The 20,169-nt window shown below is 47.0% G+C and overlaps 4 protein-coding genes across 4 annotated transcripts; 1 reads left to right on the plus strand and 3 right to left on the minus strand.

Moving 5' to 3' along the window:
* The first annotated feature begins 10,745 nt into the window (after positions 1-10,745).
* On the plus strand, positions 10,746-11,181 carry LOC144494201 (late histone H2B.2.1-like). The gene has a single exon (XM_078213803.1). The coding sequence runs from the start codon at positions 10,746-10,748 to the stop codon at positions 11,124-11,126; it is 381 nt and encodes a 126-aa protein (XP_078069929.1). The 3' UTR covers positions 11,127-11,181.
* Positions 11,182-13,060: 1,879 nt separating this feature from the next.
* LOC144494048 (histone H3) lies at positions 13,061-13,753 on the minus strand. Its single transcript, XM_078213624.1, has one exon. It carries the CDS (start codon positions 13,469-13,471, stop codon positions 13,061-13,063), a length of 411 nt encoding a protein of 136 aa, XP_078069750.1. The 5' UTR covers positions 13,472-13,753.
* Positions 13,754-18,088: 4,335 nt separating this feature from the next.
* On the minus strand, positions 18,089-18,400 carry LOC144494049 (histone H4). Its single transcript, XM_078213625.1, has one exon. It carries the CDS (start codon positions 18,398-18,400, stop codon positions 18,089-18,091), a length of 312 nt encoding a protein of 103 aa, XP_078069751.1.
* An 810-nt stretch (positions 18,401-19,210) lies between these two features.
* LOC144494050 (histone H1-like) lies at positions 19,211-19,846 on the minus strand. The gene has a single exon (XM_078213626.1). The coding sequence runs from the start codon at positions 19,844-19,846 to the stop codon at positions 19,211-19,213; it is 636 nt and encodes a 211-aa protein (XP_078069752.1).
* Between the last annotated feature and the right edge of the window lie 323 nt (positions 19,847-20,169).

Here is a 20,169-nt window from a genome sequence, read left to right on the forward strand (position 1 = left end):
GCACGTACGGAAGACCAGAGGGACCTGTGGGTTCATGCTACAAGATCCCAGAAGGCAGCAGGACAGATACAGAGGTGGATAAGTAAGCAAATGGAACACCTGCTTTTATTTGCTGAGGCATAGAATCCCTACGGTGCAGAAGGAAGCCATTCAGCCCATCTAGCCTGCACTGGCAACAACCCCAGCCAGGCTCTATCCCTGTAACCCCACACAAAGGGGCAATTTAGCATGGCCAATCAACCTAACCTGCACATCTTTGGACTGTGGGAGAAAGGCCATGTAGACACGGGGGAAACGTACAAATTGCACACAGACAGTGACCCGAGACCAGAATTGAACCCGGGTCCATGGCATTGTCAGTAGTAGAATCCCTACAGTGCAGGGAGAGGTCATTGAGCCCATCGAGCCTGCACCGACAACAATCCCACCCAGGCCCTTTCCCCGTAACCCCATGTATTCATTCTGCAAATCTCCCTGACATTAAGGGTCAATTTAAAGAACAAAGAACAGTACAGCACAGGAAACAGGCCCTTCGGCCCTCCAAGCCTGTGCCACTCCTTGGTCCGACTAGACCAATCGTTTGTATCCCTCCATTCCCAGGCTGCTCATGTGACTATCCAGGTAAGTCTTAAACGATATCAGCGTGTCTGCCTCCACCACCCTACTTGGCAGTGCATTCCAGGCCCCCACCACCCTCTGTGTAAAAAATATCCCTCTAATATCTGAGTTATACTTCGCCCCTCTCACCTTGAGCCCATGACACCTCGTGATCGTCACTTCTGATCTGGGAAAAAGCTTCCCACCATTCACCCTATTTATCCCCTTCATAATCTTGTACACCTCCATTAGGTCTCCCCTCACTCCCCGTCTTTCCAGGGAGAACAACCCCAGTCTACCCAATCTCTCCTCATAGCTAAGACCCTCCATACGAGGCAACATCCTGGTAAACCTTCTCTGCACTCTCTCTAACGCCTTCACGTCCTTCTGGTAGTGCGGCGACCAGAACTGGACGCAGTACTCCAAATGTGGCCTAACCAGCATTCTATACAGCTGCATCATCAGACTCCAACTTTTATACTCTATGCCCTGTCCTATAAAGGCAAGCATACCATATGCCTTCTTCACCACCTTCTCCACCTGTGTTGCCACCTTCAAGGATTTGTGGACTTGCACACCTAGGTCCCTCTGTGTTTCTATACTCTTGATGGCTCTGCCAACATAGCATGGTCAATCCACCTAACCCGCACATCTTTGGAATGTGGGAGGAAACCGGAGCACCCGAAGGAAACCCACACAGATATGGTAAGAATGTTCAAACTCCACACAGATAGTGAACCAAGGCCGGAATTGAACTCAGGTCCCTGGTGCTGTGATACTGCAGTGCTAGACACTGTGCCACCCAATGTATGATGTGGAGATCACCCAACAATGTACACATTGGGAGATTAGCTTGGAAGTGTACAATGCTGGTTTGGTCACACCTGGAGTACTGCACACAGTTTTGGTCACCACACTATCGGAAGGATGTAATTACAGCAGAAAATATTGCGAGGAGATTCACCAGGAGGTTGCCTATACTGGTGCATTTCTGCTGTGAAATGAGGCTGGATCAGCTGGGGTTGCTTTCCTTAGAGCAGAGAAGGCTGAACAGGGTAAAACTTCAAGGTGTGCAAAATTATGAAGGACATACATAGGAGAGATAGAAGGAATATTTTCCCTGAGTAGATGGGTCAATAATAAGTGTTAAAGATTTAAGTTAAGGAGAAGGTGATTCAGAGGGGCTGGTGGAGAAAGTAAACCTCACAACATTTAAGAAGCATTTAGACAAGTACCTGAAATACCATAGCAAGCAAGGCAATGGAGCAGGGGCTGTAAAATGGGATTAGAATAGGCAGGCGCCTGATGGCTGGTGCAGACACGATGGGCCGAAGGGCATTGAGCTGTTCTATAAAACTCTAACTTTCTGACTATGACTTGTTTCCCACTGCACAGTTAGTTAAAAGAAAGCTGCAAATTTAAATCTGGCCCTTGCTGAAATCTCGGCCTGATCTGGATAGTCCATATGAAGCAGCAGTATGCTGGAAAGACTGATTCTCAATCCCACCCATCAAAGAATATCAGATGAAGCAGGAGCTGATTGCTGTGGCACTGTGATGGGCTCAGATACTGATGTGTAATTGGTTTTACTATTATGATTAATTCTTTGATCACTTTTCTGCCTTCGAGCTTGCCTATTCTTCAGAGTTAGGAGCTCTGGAAGGAAAAAAATGACAAAAGATTGCTGAAGCAGATGCTACCTTGAAAGAAGGACAAGTGCAGGGAGCTGGTTCCAACACACAGCAGGTAGGGTGTAAGAACATAAGAACATAAGAAATAGGAGCAGGAGTAGGCCATCTAGCCCGTTGAGCCTGCCCCGCCATTCAATAAGATCATGGCTGATCTGAAGTGAATCAGTTCCACTTACCCGCCTGATCCCTATAACCCCTAATTCACCTACCGATCAGAAATCCATCTATCCGTGACTTAAACATATTCAACGAGGTAGCCTCCACCACTTCAGTGGGCAGAGAATTCCAGAGATTCACCACCTTCTGAGAGAAGAAGTTCCTCCTCAACTCTGTCCTAAACTGACCCCCCTTTATTTTGAGGCTGTGCCTCTAGTTCTGGTTTCCTTTCTAAGTGGAAAGAATCTCTCCACTTCTACCCTATCCAGCCCCTTCATTATTTTATATGCCTCTATAAGATCACCCCTCAGCATTCTAAACTCCAACGAGTACAAACCTAATCTGCGCAATCTCTCTTCATAATCTACACCCCTCATCTCCGGTATCAACCTGGTGAACCTTCTCTGCACTCCCTCCAAGGCCAATATATCCTTTCGCAAGTAAGGGGACCAAAACTGCACACAGTATTCCAGCTGCGGCCTCACCAATGCCTTGCACAGATGCAGCAAGACTTCTCTGCTTTTATATTCTATCCCCCTCGTGATAAATGCCAACATCCCATTTGCCTTCTTGATCACCTGTTGTACTTGCAGACTGAGTTTTTACGACTCATGCACAAGGACCCCCAGGTCCCTTTGCACAGTAGCATGTTGTAACTTTTTTCCATTTAAATAATAATCCGATTTGCTATTATTTCTTCCAAAGTGAATAACCTCGCATTTGCCAACATTATACTCCATCTGCCAGATCCTCGCCCACTCACTCAGCCTATTCAAATCTCTCTGCAGACCTTCCGCTTCCTCCATGCAATTCACTTTTCCACTTATCTTTGTGTCGTCAGCAAACTTTGTTACCCTACACAAAGTCCCCTCCTCCAGATCATCTATGTAAATAGTAAACAGTTGAGGCCCCAGTACCGATCCCTGCGGCACGCCACTAGTCACCATCTGCCAACCAGAAAAGCACCCATTTATTCCAACTCTCTGCTTCCTGTTGGATAGCCAATCCCCAATCCACGCTAACACCCTACCCCCAACTCCGTGTGCCCCAATCTTCTGCAGCAACTTTTTGTGAGGCAACTTATCGAATGCCTTTTGGAAATCCAAAAACGCCACATCTACCAGTTCCCCTCCATCAACCACACGAGTCACATCTTCATAAAAATCCAGTAAGTTCGTCAAACATGACTTTCCTCTCATGAATCCATGCTGCGTCTGCTTGATCGAACCATTCTTATCCAGATGGCCTGCTATTTCTTCCTTAATGATGGATTCCAGCATTTTCCCAACGACAGACGTTAAGCTAACCGGCCTGTAGTTACCCGTCTTTTGTCTACTTCCTTTTTTAAACAGTGGCGTAACAGTAGCCATTTTCCAATCAGCTGGCATGACCCCAGAGTCCAGTGACTCACAAAGCACAGCGATGCGACCAGATCATTAGATCCATAGTAAATGGGAAAATATAATTACAGACTATTTTGCACTTCAGGGAAAGCTGAAAGAAAGGACAAATGAAACGCAAAGGCTCTCATTTACACAGGAAATATTGAAGCCAAATGAATCTGTAATGGACACAATAGAGAAATACAAAGTAACCGTGTAGGATTATTCCTGCTTTCATACACAGTACCATGTCTGAGAGATCCAGAATGTAAATAATATTTATATACAGTAGCAGACATATATGAATCAGGCACACATGCACCTGGGTAATGACTGATGAATGTGGAACTAATGTAGAACTAAACTCACACTCACTTCCAGGCACTGAAAGTTTCACAATGTAACTTTCACCTGTAATGTTGGAGACTTCAACGCATAATAGATCACAACATTCTGGGGAAGGTGGGACCTGTACAAACAGGACGGGGTGCTCCTGAACCAGAGGGGCACCAATATCCTAGGAGGGAAATTTGATACGGCTCTTCAGGGGGGTTTAAACTAATTTGTCAGGGGAGTGGGAAAAGGAGTTGTAGTCCAGAAGTCAGTGAGGGTGGTGAGGTACTGGGGAAGGTATCAGGGTCAAGGGTGGGTACCGGTAGACAGGAAGGTGGGTTGAAGTGTGTCTACTTCAATGCAAGGAGCATCCGGAACAAGGTAGATGAACTTGGGGCGTGGATTGGTACTTGGGACTACGATGTTGTGGCCATTACGGAGACGTGGGTAGAACAAGGACAGGAATGGTTGTTGGATGTTCCGGGGTATAGATGTTTCAGTAAGTGTAGCGAAGCTGGTAAAAGAGGTGGAGGAGTGGCATTGTAAATCAAGGATAGTTTAACGGCAGTGGAAAGGCACTTCAAGGGGGATCTGCACACTGAGGTAATATGGACTGAGGTTAGAAATAGGAAAGGAACGGTCACGTTGTTAGGAGTTTACTATAGGCCTCCAAATAGTAATAGAGATGTGGAGGAAGAAATTGCTAAGCAGATTATGGATATGTGTGGGGGTCACAGGGTAGTTGTCATGGGGGACTTTAACTTTCCAAATATTGATTGGAACCTTTGTAGGTCAAATAGTTCAGATGGGGCAGATTTTGTGCAGTGTGTGCAGGAGGGTTTCCTGACACAATATGTGGATAGGCCGACAAGAGGTGAGGCCACATTGGATTTGGTACTGGGAAATGAACCGGGCCAAGTGTTAGATTTGGTTGTGGGAGAGCACTTTGGAGATAGTGACCACGATTCGGTGTCTTTTGTTATTGCAATGGAGAGGGATAGGGCCGTGCGGCAGGGCAAGGTTTACAATTGGGGGAGAGGTAATTATGATGCGATTAGGCAAGAATTAGGGGGCATAGGTTGGGAACAGAAACTGTCAGGGAAAGGCACTAATGAAAAGTGGAACTTTTTCAAGGAACAAATACTGGGTGTCCTTGATAGGTATGTCCCTGTCAGGCAGGGAGGAAATGGCCGAGTGAGGGAATCATGGTTCACGAAAGAGGTGGAATGTCTTGTGAAAAGGAAGAGGGAAGCTTATGTAGGGATGAGGAAACAGGGTTCAGATGGCTTGATTGAGGGTTACAAGTTAGCAAGGATTGAGCTGAAAAAGGGGCTTAGGAGAGCTAGGAGGGGACATGAGAAGTCCTTGGCGGGTCGGATCAAGGGAAACCCCAAGGCTTTTTATTCTTATGTGAGGAATAAAAGAATGACCAGGGTGAGGTTAGGGCCGGTCAAGGAGAGTAGTGGGTACTTGTGTATGGAGTCAGTAGAGATAGGCGAGGTGATGAATGAATACTTTGCTTCAGTGTTCACCAAGGAGAGGGGCCATGTTTATGAGGAAGAGAAGGTGTTACAGGTTAATAGGCTGGAGGAAATAGATGTTCGGAGGGAGGATGTCCTGGCAGTTTTGAATAAACTGAAGGTCGATAAGTCCCCTGGGCCTGATGAAATGTATCCGAGGATTCTTTGGGAGGCAAGGGATGAGACTGCAGAGCCTTTGGCTTTGATCTTTGGGTCCGCGCTGTCCACGGGGATAGTGCCAGAGGACTGGAGAATGGCGAATGTTGTCCCTCTGTTTAAGAAAGGGAATAGAAATGACCCTGGTAATTATAGACCGGTTAGTCTGACTTCGGTGGTTGGTAAATTGATGGAAAAGGTCCTTAGGGATGGGATTTACGACCATTTAGAAAGATGCGGATTAATCCGGGATAGTCAGCATGGATTCGTGAAGGGCAAGTCATGCCTCACAAATTTGATAGACTTTTTTGAGGAGGTAACTAAGTGTGTTGATGAAGGTAGGGCAGTTGATGTCATATACATGGATTTTAGTAAGGCATTTGATAAGGTCCCCGATGATGAAACAAGGTGTTGGATAGAGGGAAAGTTGGCCGATTGGATAGGAAACTGGCTGTCTGATCGAAGACAGAGGGTGGTGGTGGATGGAAAATTTTTGGATTGGAGGCAGGTTGCTAGCGGAGTGCCACAGGGATCAGTGCTTGATCCTCGGCTCTTTGTGATTTTTATTAATGACTTAGAGGAAGGGGCCGAATGCTGGATCAGTAAATTTGCTGATGACACCAAGATTGGTGGAGTAGTGGATGAGGTGGAGGGCTGTTGTAGGCTGCAAAGACATAGTTAGGATGCAAAGCTGGGCTGAAAAATGGCAAATGGAGTTTAACCCTGATAAATGTGAGGTGATTCATTTTGGTAGGACTAATTTAAATGTGGATTACAGTGTCAAAGGTAGGGTTCTGAAGACTGTGGAGGAACAGAGAGACCTTGGGGTCCATATCCACAGATCTCTAAAGGTTGCCACTCCAAGTGGATAGAGCTGTGAAGAAGGCCTATCGTGTGTTAGCTTTTATTAACAGGGGGTTGGAGTCTAAGAGCCGTGGGGTTATGCTGCAACTGTACAGGACCTTGGTGAGACCACATTTGGAATATTGTGTGCAGTTCTGGTCACCTCACTATAAGAAGGATGTGGAAGTGCTGGAAAGAGTGCAGAGGAGATTTACCAGGATGCTGCCTGGTTTGGAGGGTAGGTCTTATGAGGAAAGGTTGAGGGAGCGAGGGCTGTTCTCTCTGGAGCGGAGGAGGCTGAGGGGAGACTTAATAGAGGTTTATAAAATGATGAAGGGGATAGATAGAGTGAACGTTCAAGGACTATTTCCTCGGGTGGATGGAGCTATTACAAGGGAGCATAACTATAGGGTTCGTGGTGGGAGATATAGGAAGGATATCAGAGGTAGGTTCTTTACGCAGAGAGTGGTTGGGGTGTGGAATGGACTGCCTGCAGTGATAGTGGAGTCAGACACTTTAGGAACATTTAAGTGGTTATTGGATCGGCACATGGAGCACACCAGGATGATAGGGAGTGGGATAGCTTGATCTTGGTTTCAGATAAAGCTCGGCACAACATCGTGGGCCGAAGGGCCTGTTCTGTGCTGTACTGTTCTATGTTCTAACATTGTATTTGATTCCATGGGCTGACAGGTACTTAATTCATCTCAATCTCAGACACTGTATCATAGAGAAAACTGTACATAATGTACAGACCTTTCACATACAGCACACGGACTGACAGGTACAGAAGTAAACTAGCTTTCAGATTTATTAACAGAGAATGGCAGGAAGAGAAAATAGGCCATACTGGTGTACAGGACAAGATAGTGAATATAAACCACACTCCCATTCCAATGGAGGGCCTAGCATTTGCAGAATTAGGACATAACAACACAGCTGCAATAGATGACACTCACACCCTTAAGTTGAAGTGATAAAAATAGAGAGCCACACTGACAGTGTCCCAAGGACTGAAGATCACAATTACAGAAACGTACAGATTGATAACAACATTCACATAGGATAAGAGACTGAAAAAAACTTGATCTCTCGTACATTGTGATTGGAGACTGAGTGCTGCAGAGTGAATCCTATATGTGCACAAAGTACCAAACTGACAGATAGAGAATAAATCATACAATCACAAAAACATAAATGAGTGTGACAGATACAGAACACATTCATTCATGTGCATCTCAAGGAGCTAGAACATACAGCGTGAATCCTTTAGTTGCAGTCATCCCAGCGACAATCTAATATTGAATTGTATTCATGCTCACATACCAGAAAATGACAGAAAAGAAAGTAGCCGATATTGAAGGAGATAGAACCTCACAAACGAACTCAAAGAATGATGAAAATTCATCCCACAACCACATATATAGAATGACTTATGAACCAGTGATGAACAGATGCAGATCAAATGTATTTCACATACAGATCACTTACCAGACTGATTATATTTGTTCTTTGAACAGAGAAAGGTGAGCAATTTGTTCTGCACTAGTCATCTTAGAACCACCTCCTTGCACCATGCTGTCTGCGAAAGGTACAGCCATGTTCGAGATAGGTAGGAAGAGTGAATATTTTACTCCAATGACAATGAAGGAATGGTGATAGAATTTCAAGTCATAGTGGTCTTTGAATTGGAGGTGAACTTGCATGTGGTGTGATTTCCATGTACCAACTGTCCATGATCTTCTATGTTGTGGAGATGCCGGTGTTGGACTGGGGTGGTCACAGTTAGCATTCTCACAACACCAGGTTAAAGTCCAACAGGTTTATTTTAAGCTTAGTTTGGGCAGCATGATTGGCACAGACTTGGAGCTGTTCCTGTTCTGTACTTTTTTTTGATAGAAAGAGGATTTGAGTGTAGGAATCGGGATGTTTTACTGCAATTGTATAGGTTGGTGAGGCCACACCTGAAATGTTGTGTGCAGTTTTGATGTCCTTATCTGATGGAGGAAGTTCTTTGCTGTAGTGGGACTGCAGCGAAGGTTTACCAGGCTGATTCCTGTGAAAGCAGGTCTGTCATATGAGGAGTGATTAAGTTTGTTAGGATTCTATCACCAGAGTTCAGAAGGGTGAGAGGGGATCTCATAGAAGCTTATAACATTTTCACAGAATTAGACAGGGTAGATTCAGAGAGAATGTACCCAATGGTGTGGGTGTCCAGAATTAGTGATCACGGTGTACGATTAAGGGGGAAGCCTTTTAGAACTGAGTTGAGGAGAAATTTCTTCACCCAGAGAGTGCAAAGGTGTGGAATGCACTCCCACAGGCAGTAGTTGAGGCCAAGACATTGTATGGTTTCAAGAAGATGTAGAGATAGCTCTACAGGCTAAATAGATCAAGGGATATGGGGGCAAAGGTGGGTTCATGATATTGAATTTGATGATCATAATGAATGGCAGAGTAGGCTCGAAGAGCCAACAGGCCTGCTCCTGCTTCTATTTTCTATGTTTCTAAGGGACCCTTGTTATTGTTTGTTTGAAATATATATAATGTGTATATAATAATGACCAACACTGGGTGTACGGGGCACAACTTCAAGATGTAGCGACACGGTGGCATAGTGATTCGCACTGCTGCCTCACAGTGCCAGGGACCTGTGTTCAATTCCCGGCTTGGGTGACTGTCTGTGCGGAGTCTGCACGTTCTCCCTGTGTCTGCGTGGTTTTCCTCCGGGTGCTCCAGATTCCTCCCACAGTCTGAAAGACGTGCTGGTTATTTTTGCTGTAGACTTAAAACCTGCTTAAAATAGTTTGGACGTCCATGCAAACTTGCTTAACCTTTGCTCACAGCTTTGAAGGTTCCAGAGAGATTATGTAAAGAGAGAGTTGCTTGGAGGCTGTTAACTTTATCAGGCCTTTCCAGCAACTGAACTCAGACAGCTATTTTTCTCAGGCACAAACCTAACTCCTTCCTTTTCTCGTATCACATGACTATATGACCCTGTAACACAATCCCTCCAAGGTCTTCACATCCTTTCTAATGTCGGGTGCACCGAACAGGACCCTACATTCCTGCTGAGGCATACAGGTGACTTGTGCAAATTGAACAAAGCTCCATTGTTCTTGTACTCTCTGCCCCTATTAACAAAGCCCAAAAAAGGTCATCTCTTTTGGTAAACAAACTCATTCAGTCTCCTGCTAAATAAAGCCTTACATGATGAAAAGGAATACTTATCCTGCTTTCCAGCATCTGTTGTATTCCTTTCACACAAGCCAAATATTCGTAGCAAAACACTGAATGTTAAAGCACTCCCTCTTAAACATAAAACATACTGGTAGTGCAGTGTCATCACACAAGGAATGGATATGATTCCGTCCTGTCCACTCTCAGTATTGGCTTTGTAACTTTAAGAATGGGGTTTAAAAAAAGGGATTCTGTGATGCATAAAATGGACAAGTCCAAACTTCCTTGGAGAAGTGACAGCGGAGAGGAGATTAGATAGAGGCTCTCAAACCCCTGAGGGGCATGGGCTGAGTTCATTTGGAGAAATTACACCCCGCATGACATAATCAGGCAGGTGGGAACACGGAACTGAAATGACTGCTTGTCAATGTGAAAGAAAAAATCTTTTGATGCATGGGGTTGGTTAGACTGCAATGCCCCGCTCGAGAGTATTATGGAGGCTGGTTCAAAGAAAGAGTTCACATTTGGAATAAGCTGTTCTGTGAAGAGAAAGATTGTGCAATGTTCCTAAGGGAAGGCAGGAGAACGGGGACTGAGTGAGTTGCAAATCCGGAGACAGCATAGACAGGATGAGTCGAATGGCCCACTGCACTGCCAAACCTCTGTCATTCTGACATTGTGGCTGTGACGAGCAGTGAATCTGATTCGCTATCGAAAGTAACCAATCAGTGACAGATAGAACATTGCGATTTGACATCATTGTGAATCAGCCAATGGGGAAAATTGTCGTCCCCAATCCTTCATTTGCATTGGGCCGCGTCTGAGTCGATAAATACTGAGTTCTGGGGCCCGCTCCAGTTATTGCTTTTCTGAAATTGAAGGCGAGAATGGGTGAGGACAAGAAGCAGCAGCAAATTTCCAAGAAGGGCGGCAAGAAAGCCCTGAAGAAACCGACAACCAAGAGTGGCAAGAAGAAGAGGAGGTCCAGGAGGGAGAGTTACGGCATCTACATCTACAAAGTGATGAAGCAGGTTCACCCCGACACCGGCATCTCCTCCAAGGCCATGAGCATCATGAACTCGTTCGTTAACGACATCTTCGAGCGCATCGCGGGTGAAGCTTCCCGCCTGGCCCATTACAACAAGCGCAGCACCATCAGCTCCCGGGAGATCCAGACCGCCGTGCGCCTGCTGCTGCCCGGGGAACTGGCCAAACACGCCGTGTCGGAGGGGACAAAGGCGGTGACCAAGTACACCAGCTCCAAGTAAAACTACACAATGCACTGAAAAATATACACAACGGCTCTTTTAAGAGCCACCCACAACTTCTATGAAGTAGCTAAGCCCACTTTTAGTAATTGATGTTTTATCGTCAATAATAATGTACTTTGAACTTTATTTTCTGATGTGTTTCAGAGTATTGAGTGATGCAGAATGAGTCCCGTGGATCTTCGTGTTTTGTTCGTAAAGTCGCTACATTTAGTGGCTGCTCGGTGACCCTGGCTGCGCTCTGATATCCGCCCTTGTCGCTGGGTTTGCACAGAGAGCGAATAAATCGGAAATGCGTCCGTTTCTTTGAGTTAAAGAATGCTCTCATTCAGTTTGCTAAACATCAACCTTACTGGTGTCGAAACGTCAGTCTCCATATTGGCAAGCTGGCACCAAAAGTGAAAACTCCGCTTTTGACACTGAATTTGTAGCCTATTACAAAATGGATACATTAGACTATTTGCAGGGGGCGGTGAATGAGACATTCTGGCTCCTGGTCAGACAGGTTTAAACAATTGCCAGATTCATCTTGATCATACTCCGGATTGTAAAAATGAACTTGGAATTTGTGACTAAATTTAGACCATTAGAAAGAGGTAGGACGACCGTGTAAATCTTGTTCATTCAATATTTTAACTACGGACTAATTTCCATTTGTAACTTGTTCCTTAACTTACAAATACATCGACGGTTTACTTTAAAAGTTTAGATTCCGCAAGGTTGCCGCCTTTATTTTGGATGTGAATTTTCTTTTAGAAATACTGCAGTTCCCGGTGGGCCGTGTTCACAGGCTCCTGAAAAAGGACAACTGTGCGGAGCGTGTGGGTGCCGGAGCCCCGGTCTACCTGGCTGCAGTGCTCGAGTATCTGACGGCTGAAATCCTGGAGCTGGCCAGCAACGCGGCCCGGGAGAAGAGCCGCATCATCCCCAGACACCTCCAGCTGGCCGTGCGCAACGACGAGGATACAACATGCTGCTGGGAGAGGTGACCATCGCTCAGGGCGGGGTGCTGCCTAATATCCAAGATGTGTAGAGGAATAGCGGGGTAAATACGTGGAATTATGGAGCAGATGTTCGATCAGGGATTCCTCCCTGCAGTGCAGGAGGCCATTCTGCTCATCGATCCCCGATCCCCATTACCCCATGTATGAACCCTGCCAATTCCTCGGACAAGGGGCAATTTCGAATGGGCAATCTTCCTAATTCGCACAACTTTTGTCGTTGCGGACTCGAATAGCCGAATGGCTTGAACCTGCACGGCAAGATTTTATACGCAACCTCCAAACGAATGACAGTCAAACAAGCCAGCAAGTCTAATTGTTGGAAAATCGGTTTAGAAAGTATAGGTGCTGGGTGGCCGCGCACAGACAATATTCGAAGGGTATCTTTTATTACGTGAACTCCGTAACTGGAGTGGAAGAGGGAGGCAGTAGCGGAGCGCAATACAGAGACCTATGATAATTCTCCGGAGAACACAAAGGTTCGAATCCCACCACGCAGACGATGGAATGGGTTAAGAAAACGAAATACCTTTTGGGAAGCTACTATCTTTACCCAAATGAATTTCAAACCGACATGCAATCTGGGACAACGGAAACGCAGAGAAACCCACAGCCCATGAATGAAACCATATCACAGCAGAAACAGAGGCCCTTCCCCTGCATGCGGTTTGGGAATCGGGAATCATTTCTAGATCGCTGGACGGGCAGCAGAACGAGGCCCAAATACCCACATTTGTCGTATTAATCACGTAAAAATGGCTTATTCGGATTCAACAGCTGCAAAATCGGATTGGGAGTTAGCAAATGCCAGGTACACTGGAACCGAAGACGCACAACATGCCAATTACTGCTCCTTTTGATGGATTTGGTGGCTCTGAAAAGAGCCTTTTGTTTATTTTTGGATTTGAAAGGCCAATAGTGGGTCCGGGCAGTTTAGGCGCGCTCCCCGCGGATGCGGCGGGCCAGTTGGATGTCTTTAGGCATGATGGTGACTCGCTTGGCGTGGATGGCGCACAGGTTGGTGTCCTCAAAGAGCCCCACCAGGTAAGCCTCGCTGGCTTCCTGCAGGGCCATGACGGCAGAGCTCTGGAAGCGCAGGTCGGTCTTGAAGTCCTGAGCGATCTCCCGCACCAGGCGCTGGAAGGGCAGCTTGCGGATCAGCAGCTCGGTGGATTTCTGGTAGCGGCGGATCTCCCGCAGAGCCACAGTGCCGGGCCGGTAGCGGTGAGGCTTCTTCACTCCGCCCGTGGCTGGAGCGCTCTTGCGGGCAGCTTTGGTAGCCAGCTGCTTGCGGGGAGCTTTCCCTCCGGTGGACTTGCGCGCTGTCTGCTTGGTTCTGGCCATCTCCTCAAACGCAGCAACTCGGAATGTCAGAGCGGCTTCCAGCCTCCCTTTTTCAACTGGCTGAAGCACCGCCCAGCGCCACTGATTGGCTCCCGCCACAGCCCTATCCAATCACCCTCATAGCAACCACAGGCTGCCAGCTCTGATTGGCTGAGCTCGGATGGCGCCTGATTTTCAAAATTCACCGCCAAAAAGACCGCCAATTTCACTGCAAACTTTTCCTCACTGCCTTCGCACCAGGAACACATTCAGATTCATTCCGTGATAGAGCCAGAACAGGCTGGGAGCAAACTCCCAGTGATAGGCGCAAAACACAGTGTCACACACACACTTCACCATGAAGGATGGCTTCTTTCTGCACAGTAAGAAGTTTAATAACACCAGGTTAAAGTTCAACAGGTTTATTTGGTAGCAAAAGCCACAAGCTTTCGGAGCTCCAAGCCCCTTCTTCAGGTGAGTGGGAATTCTGTTCACAAACAGGGCATATATAGACACAGACTCAACTTACATGAATAATGTTTGGAATGTGAATACTTACAGCTAATCAAGTCTTTAAGATACGAACAACGTGAGTGGAGAGAGCATCAAGACAGGCTAAAAAGATGTGTATTGTCTCCAGGCAAGACAGCCAATGAAACTCTGCAGGTCCAGGCACGCTGTGGGGGTTACAAATAGTGTGACATGAACCCAAGATCCCGGTTGAGGCTGTCCTCGCGTGTGTGGAACTTGGCTGTCAGTTTCTGCTCAGCGACTCTGCGCCGTCGTGTGTCGCGAAGGCTGCCTTGGAGAACGCTTACCCGAATCTCAGAGGCCGAATGCCCGTGACCGCTGAAGTGCTCCCCAACAGGAAGAGAACAGTCTTGCCTGGTGATTGTCAAGCGGTGTTCATTCATCCGTTGTCGCAGCATCTGCATGGTTTCCCCAATGTACCATGCCTCGGGACATCCTTTCTTGCAGCGTATCAGGTAGACAACGTTGGCCGAGTTGCAAGAGTATGTACCGTGTACCTGGTGGATGGTGTTCTCACGTGAGATGATGGCATCTGTGTCAATGATCCGGCACATCTTGCAGAGGTTGCTGTGGCAGGGTTGTGTAGTGTCGTGGTCACTGTTCTCCTGAAGGCTGGGTAGTTTGCTGTGGACAATGGTCTGTTTGAGGTTGTGCGGTTGTTTGAAGGCAAGAAGTGGGGATGTGGGGATGGCCTTGGCTCACTCCACGTACGTTGTTTGTATCTTAAAGACTTGATTAGCTGTAAGTATTCGCATTCCAACCATTATTCATGTAAATTGAGTCTGTGTCTTTATATGCCCTGTTTGTGAACAGAATTCCCACTCACCTGAAGAAGGGGTTGGAGCTCCGAAAGCTTGTGTGGCTTTTGCTCCCAAATAAACCTGTTGGACTTTAACCTGGTGTTGTTAAACTTCTTACTGTGTTTACCCCAGTAAAACGCCGGCATCTCCACATCATCTCTTTCTGCACTGCAGGGATTCAGTAGATTCAAGGAGTGATTAAAAAACAGCTTTCGACGGTCGAAGGGACTGAAATCGCAGCAGACCGACTGAAGGAATGGAATAAAAAGATACATCAGCTTAAAATATCCACACATGTTAATGGTAATAAATGATTAACAGGAAATTGCAGCAAGTTTTCCAATCTGACACATTCTGTTCACTATTTTGCTATCTCAAAGCCACTGTGTCTTTCTATCCGAGTAAGAAGTTTAACAACACCAGGTTAAAGTCCAACAAGTTTATTTGGTAGCAAAAGCCACAAGCTTTCGGAGCCTTCAGCTCCTTCTTCAGGTGAGTGGGAATTCTGTTCTGATCTTCAGGGTTACTGATAATGTGACATATTCCTGTGGGGGAGCAGTTCAGCAGTCACGGGCATCCAGCCTCTTATCTTCGGGTAAGCGTTCTCCAAGGCGGCCTTCACAACACACGACAGCGCAGTTAGAACATAGAACATAGAACATTACAGCGCAGAACAGGCCCTTCGGCCCACGATGTTGCACCGACCAGTTAAAAAATAAATAAATAAAAAAAAACTGTGACCCTCCAACCTAAACCAATTTCTTTTCGTCCATGAACCTATCTACGGATCTCTTAAACGCCCCCAAACTAGGCGCATTTACTACTGATGCTGGCAGGGCATTCCAATCCCTCACCACCCTCTGGGTAAAGAACCTACCCCTGACATCGGTTCTATAACTACCCCCCCTCAATTTAAAGCCATGCCCCCTCGTGCTGGATTTCTCCATCAGAGGAAAAAGGCTATCACTATCCACCCTATCTAAACCTCTAATCATCTTATATGTTTCAATAAGATCCCCTCTTAGCCGCCGCCTTTCCAGCGAAAACAATCCCAAATCCCTCAGCCTCTCCTCATAGGATCTCCCCTCCATACCAGGCAACATCCTGGTAAACCTCCTCTGCACCCTCTCCAAAGCCTCCACATCCTTCCTGTAATGTGGGGACCAGAACTGCACACAGTACTCCAAGTGCGGCCGCACCAGAGTTGTGTACAGTTGCAACATAACGCTACGACTCCTAAATTCAATCCCCCTACCAATAAACGCCAAGACACCATATGCCTTCTTAACAACCTTATCTACTTGATTCCCAACTTTCAGGGATCTATGCACACATACACCTAGATCCCTCTGCTCCTCCACACTATTCAAAGTCCTCCCGTTAGCCCTATACTCAACACATCTGTTATTCCTACCAAAGTGAATTACCTCACACTTCTCCGCATTAAACTCCATCCGCCACCTCTCGGCCCAACTTTGCAACCTGTCTAAGTCTTCCTGCAAACTACGACACCCTTCCTCACTGTCTACCACACCACCGACTTTGGTGTCATCAGCAAAATTTGCTAATCCACCCAACTATACCCTCATCCAGATCATTAATAAATATTACAAACAGCAGTGGCCCCAAAACAGATCCCTGAGGTACACCACTTGTAACCGCACTCCATGATGAATATTTACTATCAACCACCACCCTCTGTTTCCTATCCGCTAGCCAATTCCTGATCCAATTTCCTAGATCACCCCCAATCCCATACATCTGCATTTTCTGCAGAAGCCTACCATGGTGAACCTTATCAAACGCCTTACTAAAATCCATATATACCACGTCCACTGCCTTGCCCCCATCCACCTCCTTGGTCACTTTCTCAAAAAACTCAATAAGGTTAGTAAGGCACGACCTACCTGCCACAAAACCATGCTGACTATCACCTATCAATTCATTACTCTCCAAATAACTATAAATCCTATCCCTTATAATTTTTTCCAACATCTTGCCGACAACAGAAGTGAGACTCACCGGTCTATAATTCCCGGGGAAGTCTCTGTTCCCCTTCTTAAACAATGGGACAACATTCGCTAACCTCCAATCTTCTGGTACTATACCAGAGGCCAACGACGACCTGAAGATCAGAGCCAGAGGCTCTGCAATCACTTCTCTTGCCTCCCAGAGAATCCTTGGATAAATCCCATCCGGACCAGGGGATTTATCTATTTTCAGACCCTCCAGAATATCCTGCACATCCTCCTTATCAACTGTAATACTGTCTATTCTACTCCCTTGCAACCCAGTGTCCTCCTCAGCTATATTCATGTCCCCTTGCGTGAACACCGAAGAGAAATATTGGTTCAATGCTTCACCAATCTCCTCCGGTTCCACACATAACTTCCCTCTGCCATCTATAACTGGCCCTAAACTTGCCCTAACCAACCTTCTGTTCTTGACATACCTATAGAACGCCTTAGGATTCTCTTTAACCCTATCCGCCAAAGTCTTCTCATGTCCCCTTTTAGCCCTTCTAAGCTCGCTCTTCAACTCCCTCTTAGCCAATCTAAAGCTTTCTAGTGCACTACCCGAGTGCTCACGTCTCATCCGAACATAAGCCTCCTTTTTCTTTTTAACCAACAAAGAAACTTTTTTGGTGCACCACGGTTCCCTAGCCCTACCAATTCCTCCTTGCCTGACAGGGACATACCTATCACAGACTCGCAGTAGCTGCTCCTTGAAAAAACTCCACATGCTGAGCAGAAACTGATAGCCAAGTTCCACACACATGAGGGCAGCCTAAACCGGGATGTTGGATTTATGTCACATTATAAGTAACCCCCACAGCTTGCCTCCTGGACTTGCGGGCTCTCCTGTCTGGAGACAATACACATCTCTTTAACCTGTGCTTAATGCTCCCTCCACTCACATTGTCTGTATCTTTAAGACCTGGTTGGCTGTCGAGATTCGCATTCTAATCAGTATTCTGTAACTTGATTTTGTGTCTCTGTGCCCTGTTTGAGAGCACATTTCCAGTCCATCTGACGAAGGAGCAGCGCTCCAAAAGCTAATGGTATTTGCTCCCAAATAAACCTGTTGGACTTTAACCTGGTGTTGTTAAAAGTCTAGTTTGTTGTGTAACAGGATTGTCACAGGCATAATGCAGAATGGTCCGATTCCTAAAGAGATGATAAAGCTGCATGAAATTCGAGATGGAGAAACAGCCCGCTGCTGTATTGAGGTCAGGGCTCTCAATGTGAGGATTTGGGCGGCCCTGAAAAGAGCCTTTGAGTTTTGTGTGAGAATTGGGTGGATTTGTTCAGCCGCCGAATCCATAGAGAGTGCGGCCCTGGCGTTTCAGAGCGTACACCACATCCATGGCGGTGACCGTCTTGCGCTTGGCGTGCTCGGTGTAGGTGACCGCATCCCTGATCACATTCTCCAGGAAAACCTTCAGCACCCCGCGGGTCTCCTCGTAGATCAAGCCCGAGATCCGCTTGACCCCGCCACGGCGAGCCAGGCGGCGGATGGCTGGCTTGGTGATGCCCTGGATGTTATCACGAAGCACTTTGCGGTGCCGCTTTGCTCCGCCTTTCCCCAGTCCTTTGCCTCCTTTTCCTCTGCCAGACATGATTCTTCTTCAGTCAAATCGCTGCTGAATGAGAGAGGAGCAGCTGCAGCTTCCTTTATTATACAGCTCGCCCCGACCTGACTGAGAAAGCGAGAGAGAGAGAGAGAGAGGCGGGGCGGGAAGGAGACTGAGAGACAGAGCAGTGAAATGTCTTTCACCATCCAGCTCCTCCTCCTGCCGGCTCGAACCGACATTTCTGATTCAAATTCAAACAGAAGTGAAAAGAGCGCGAGGAACAAAACGTACAAACTGGAATATCAGATACAAGCTAGTTAGGAACCCGATCTATTCAATCCAGACTTGTCAGTAACATTCCGCCTCAGTGCAATCCTTTCTATAACCAGTCGAACTGCCTCCTCCCATTTCAGTCCCAGCTCCGACTCCATTCCCGACAACTCCTCTCCCAGACGGGTTCAGAATTTTATTCAGATCTCTCCCAGCTGATAAAATGTGTTTGTGGTTTGAATTGTGAGGTGGGCTTTCTCCGCCAGGATTCCTCTTTTACACCCACACCCTGAATCTGTGAATAAACAAACTAACACAAAGTGTGAGTGTTCCCCTGGAGCCATTCCCGGGTTAGGGAGAGGCAGCAACATCCCTGTGTTTGAGTGCAGAGTGTGAGGGGGGTCCGGGTCTAGAACATGTCAGCGAGTGAGCGGGAATACTGGATTGACATTTCTATCTGAAATCTGCTCCCAGCGCCGGGACAGCGATTCATTGACCGCGGGGAGTTCAGCTCATTCCTGAGAGAGGTGGGTGGCTCTGAGAAGAGCCTTTGGGTTTAGAGGTTTAGGATTTGCTCGGCGTATTTCACTTCTTTCCTGCTTTCTTAGATTTTGCTGCAGCCGCTTTGGGTTTGGCCTTTGATGTCTTTCCCTTCGCGACCTTCTTCACAACAATCTTTTTCTTGGGTGTCACTTTCTTCACGCTCTTTTTTGGTGTTGTCGCCTTCTTGGTTGTTTTCTTGACTGTTTTCTTGGCTGCTGGTTTCTTGGCTGCTGGTTTCTTGGCTGCTGGTTTCTTTGTTGCTGGTTTCTTTGTTGCTTTCTTGGCCACCGCTTTCTTCACTGGGGTTTTCCTGGCCGCTCCTAACTTTACCTTCTTTACAGTTTTCCGCTCTGCTGTTTTCTGAGCGATTCTGTAGGAGCCGGAGGCGCCAGTACCACGGAGCTGAATCAGCTTTCCATTTTCCACATTCCTCCTTAAACTTTGCCTGATCAGAGCCACCCGTTTCTCCACATTCACCCCTTTGCTCCGCAGCTCCTTCTTGATGGCGGCAGCGGAGATCCCCGTGCGATCCTTGCTTTCCGCCACGATCTGGAGGATCAGATCGCCCAGACTGGGACCTGTTGCTTTCTTCCGGGGAGCCGCTGCCTTCTTCTTCTTGGCTGTCTTGCCTGTGGCGGCGGCTGGAGGAGCCGTTTCGGCGGCTGCACTGTCGCTCATGTCCGGAACTCTACACCAAATCTCTCCGTCAATGTGAACTGGATGAGAAATGAAGCGTCTGGAGGCGGCACTGAGCAACTTAAAGGCAGCGAGCGGACGGGGCGGAGACAAGCTGCTGTCAGCTCCAGGCTGCTGCTGCCTTCTCTGTGTTTCTCTCTTGTCCCAAACTCTCAATTTCCACTCAAATCCCGACTCCACTCTGTCCCACGTTCAATCCTCACTGTGTCTGACATCCTAATGTCTGTTGTAGAAAAGATTTCACCCGGAGTGAAGGCTGCATTTGGGATTAAATCCCGTTTCGCTGCTGTACTGTTCGCGCTCTC

This window comes from Mustelus asterias, chromosome 5, assembly GCF_964213995.1.
Source record: "Mustelus asterias chromosome 5, sMusAst1.hap1.1, whole genome shotgun sequence".
In the NCBI taxonomy this organism is placed as follows: Eukaryota; Metazoa; Chordata; class Chondrichthyes; order Carcharhiniformes; family Triakidae; genus Mustelus; species Mustelus asterias.

What these genes read in the sequence shown, in the direction of transcription:
- LOC144494201 (XM_078213803.1), top strand. Translation starts at nt 10,746, where the DNA reads ATGGGTGAGGACAAGAAGCAGCAGCAAATTTCCAAGAAGGGCGGCAAG.
- LOC144494050 (XM_078213626.1), bottom strand. Translation starts at nt 19,846, where the DNA reads ATGAGCGACAGTGCAGCCGCCGAAACGGCTCCTCCAGCCGCCGCCACA.
- LOC144494049 (XM_078213625.1), bottom strand. Translation starts at nt 18,400, where the DNA reads ATGTCTGGCAGAGGAAAAGGAGGCAAAGGACTGGGGAAAGGCGGAGCA.
- LOC144494048 (XM_078213624.1), bottom strand. Translation starts at nt 13,471, where the DNA reads ATGGCCAGAACCAAGCAGACAGCGCGCAAGTCCACCGGAGGGAAAGCT.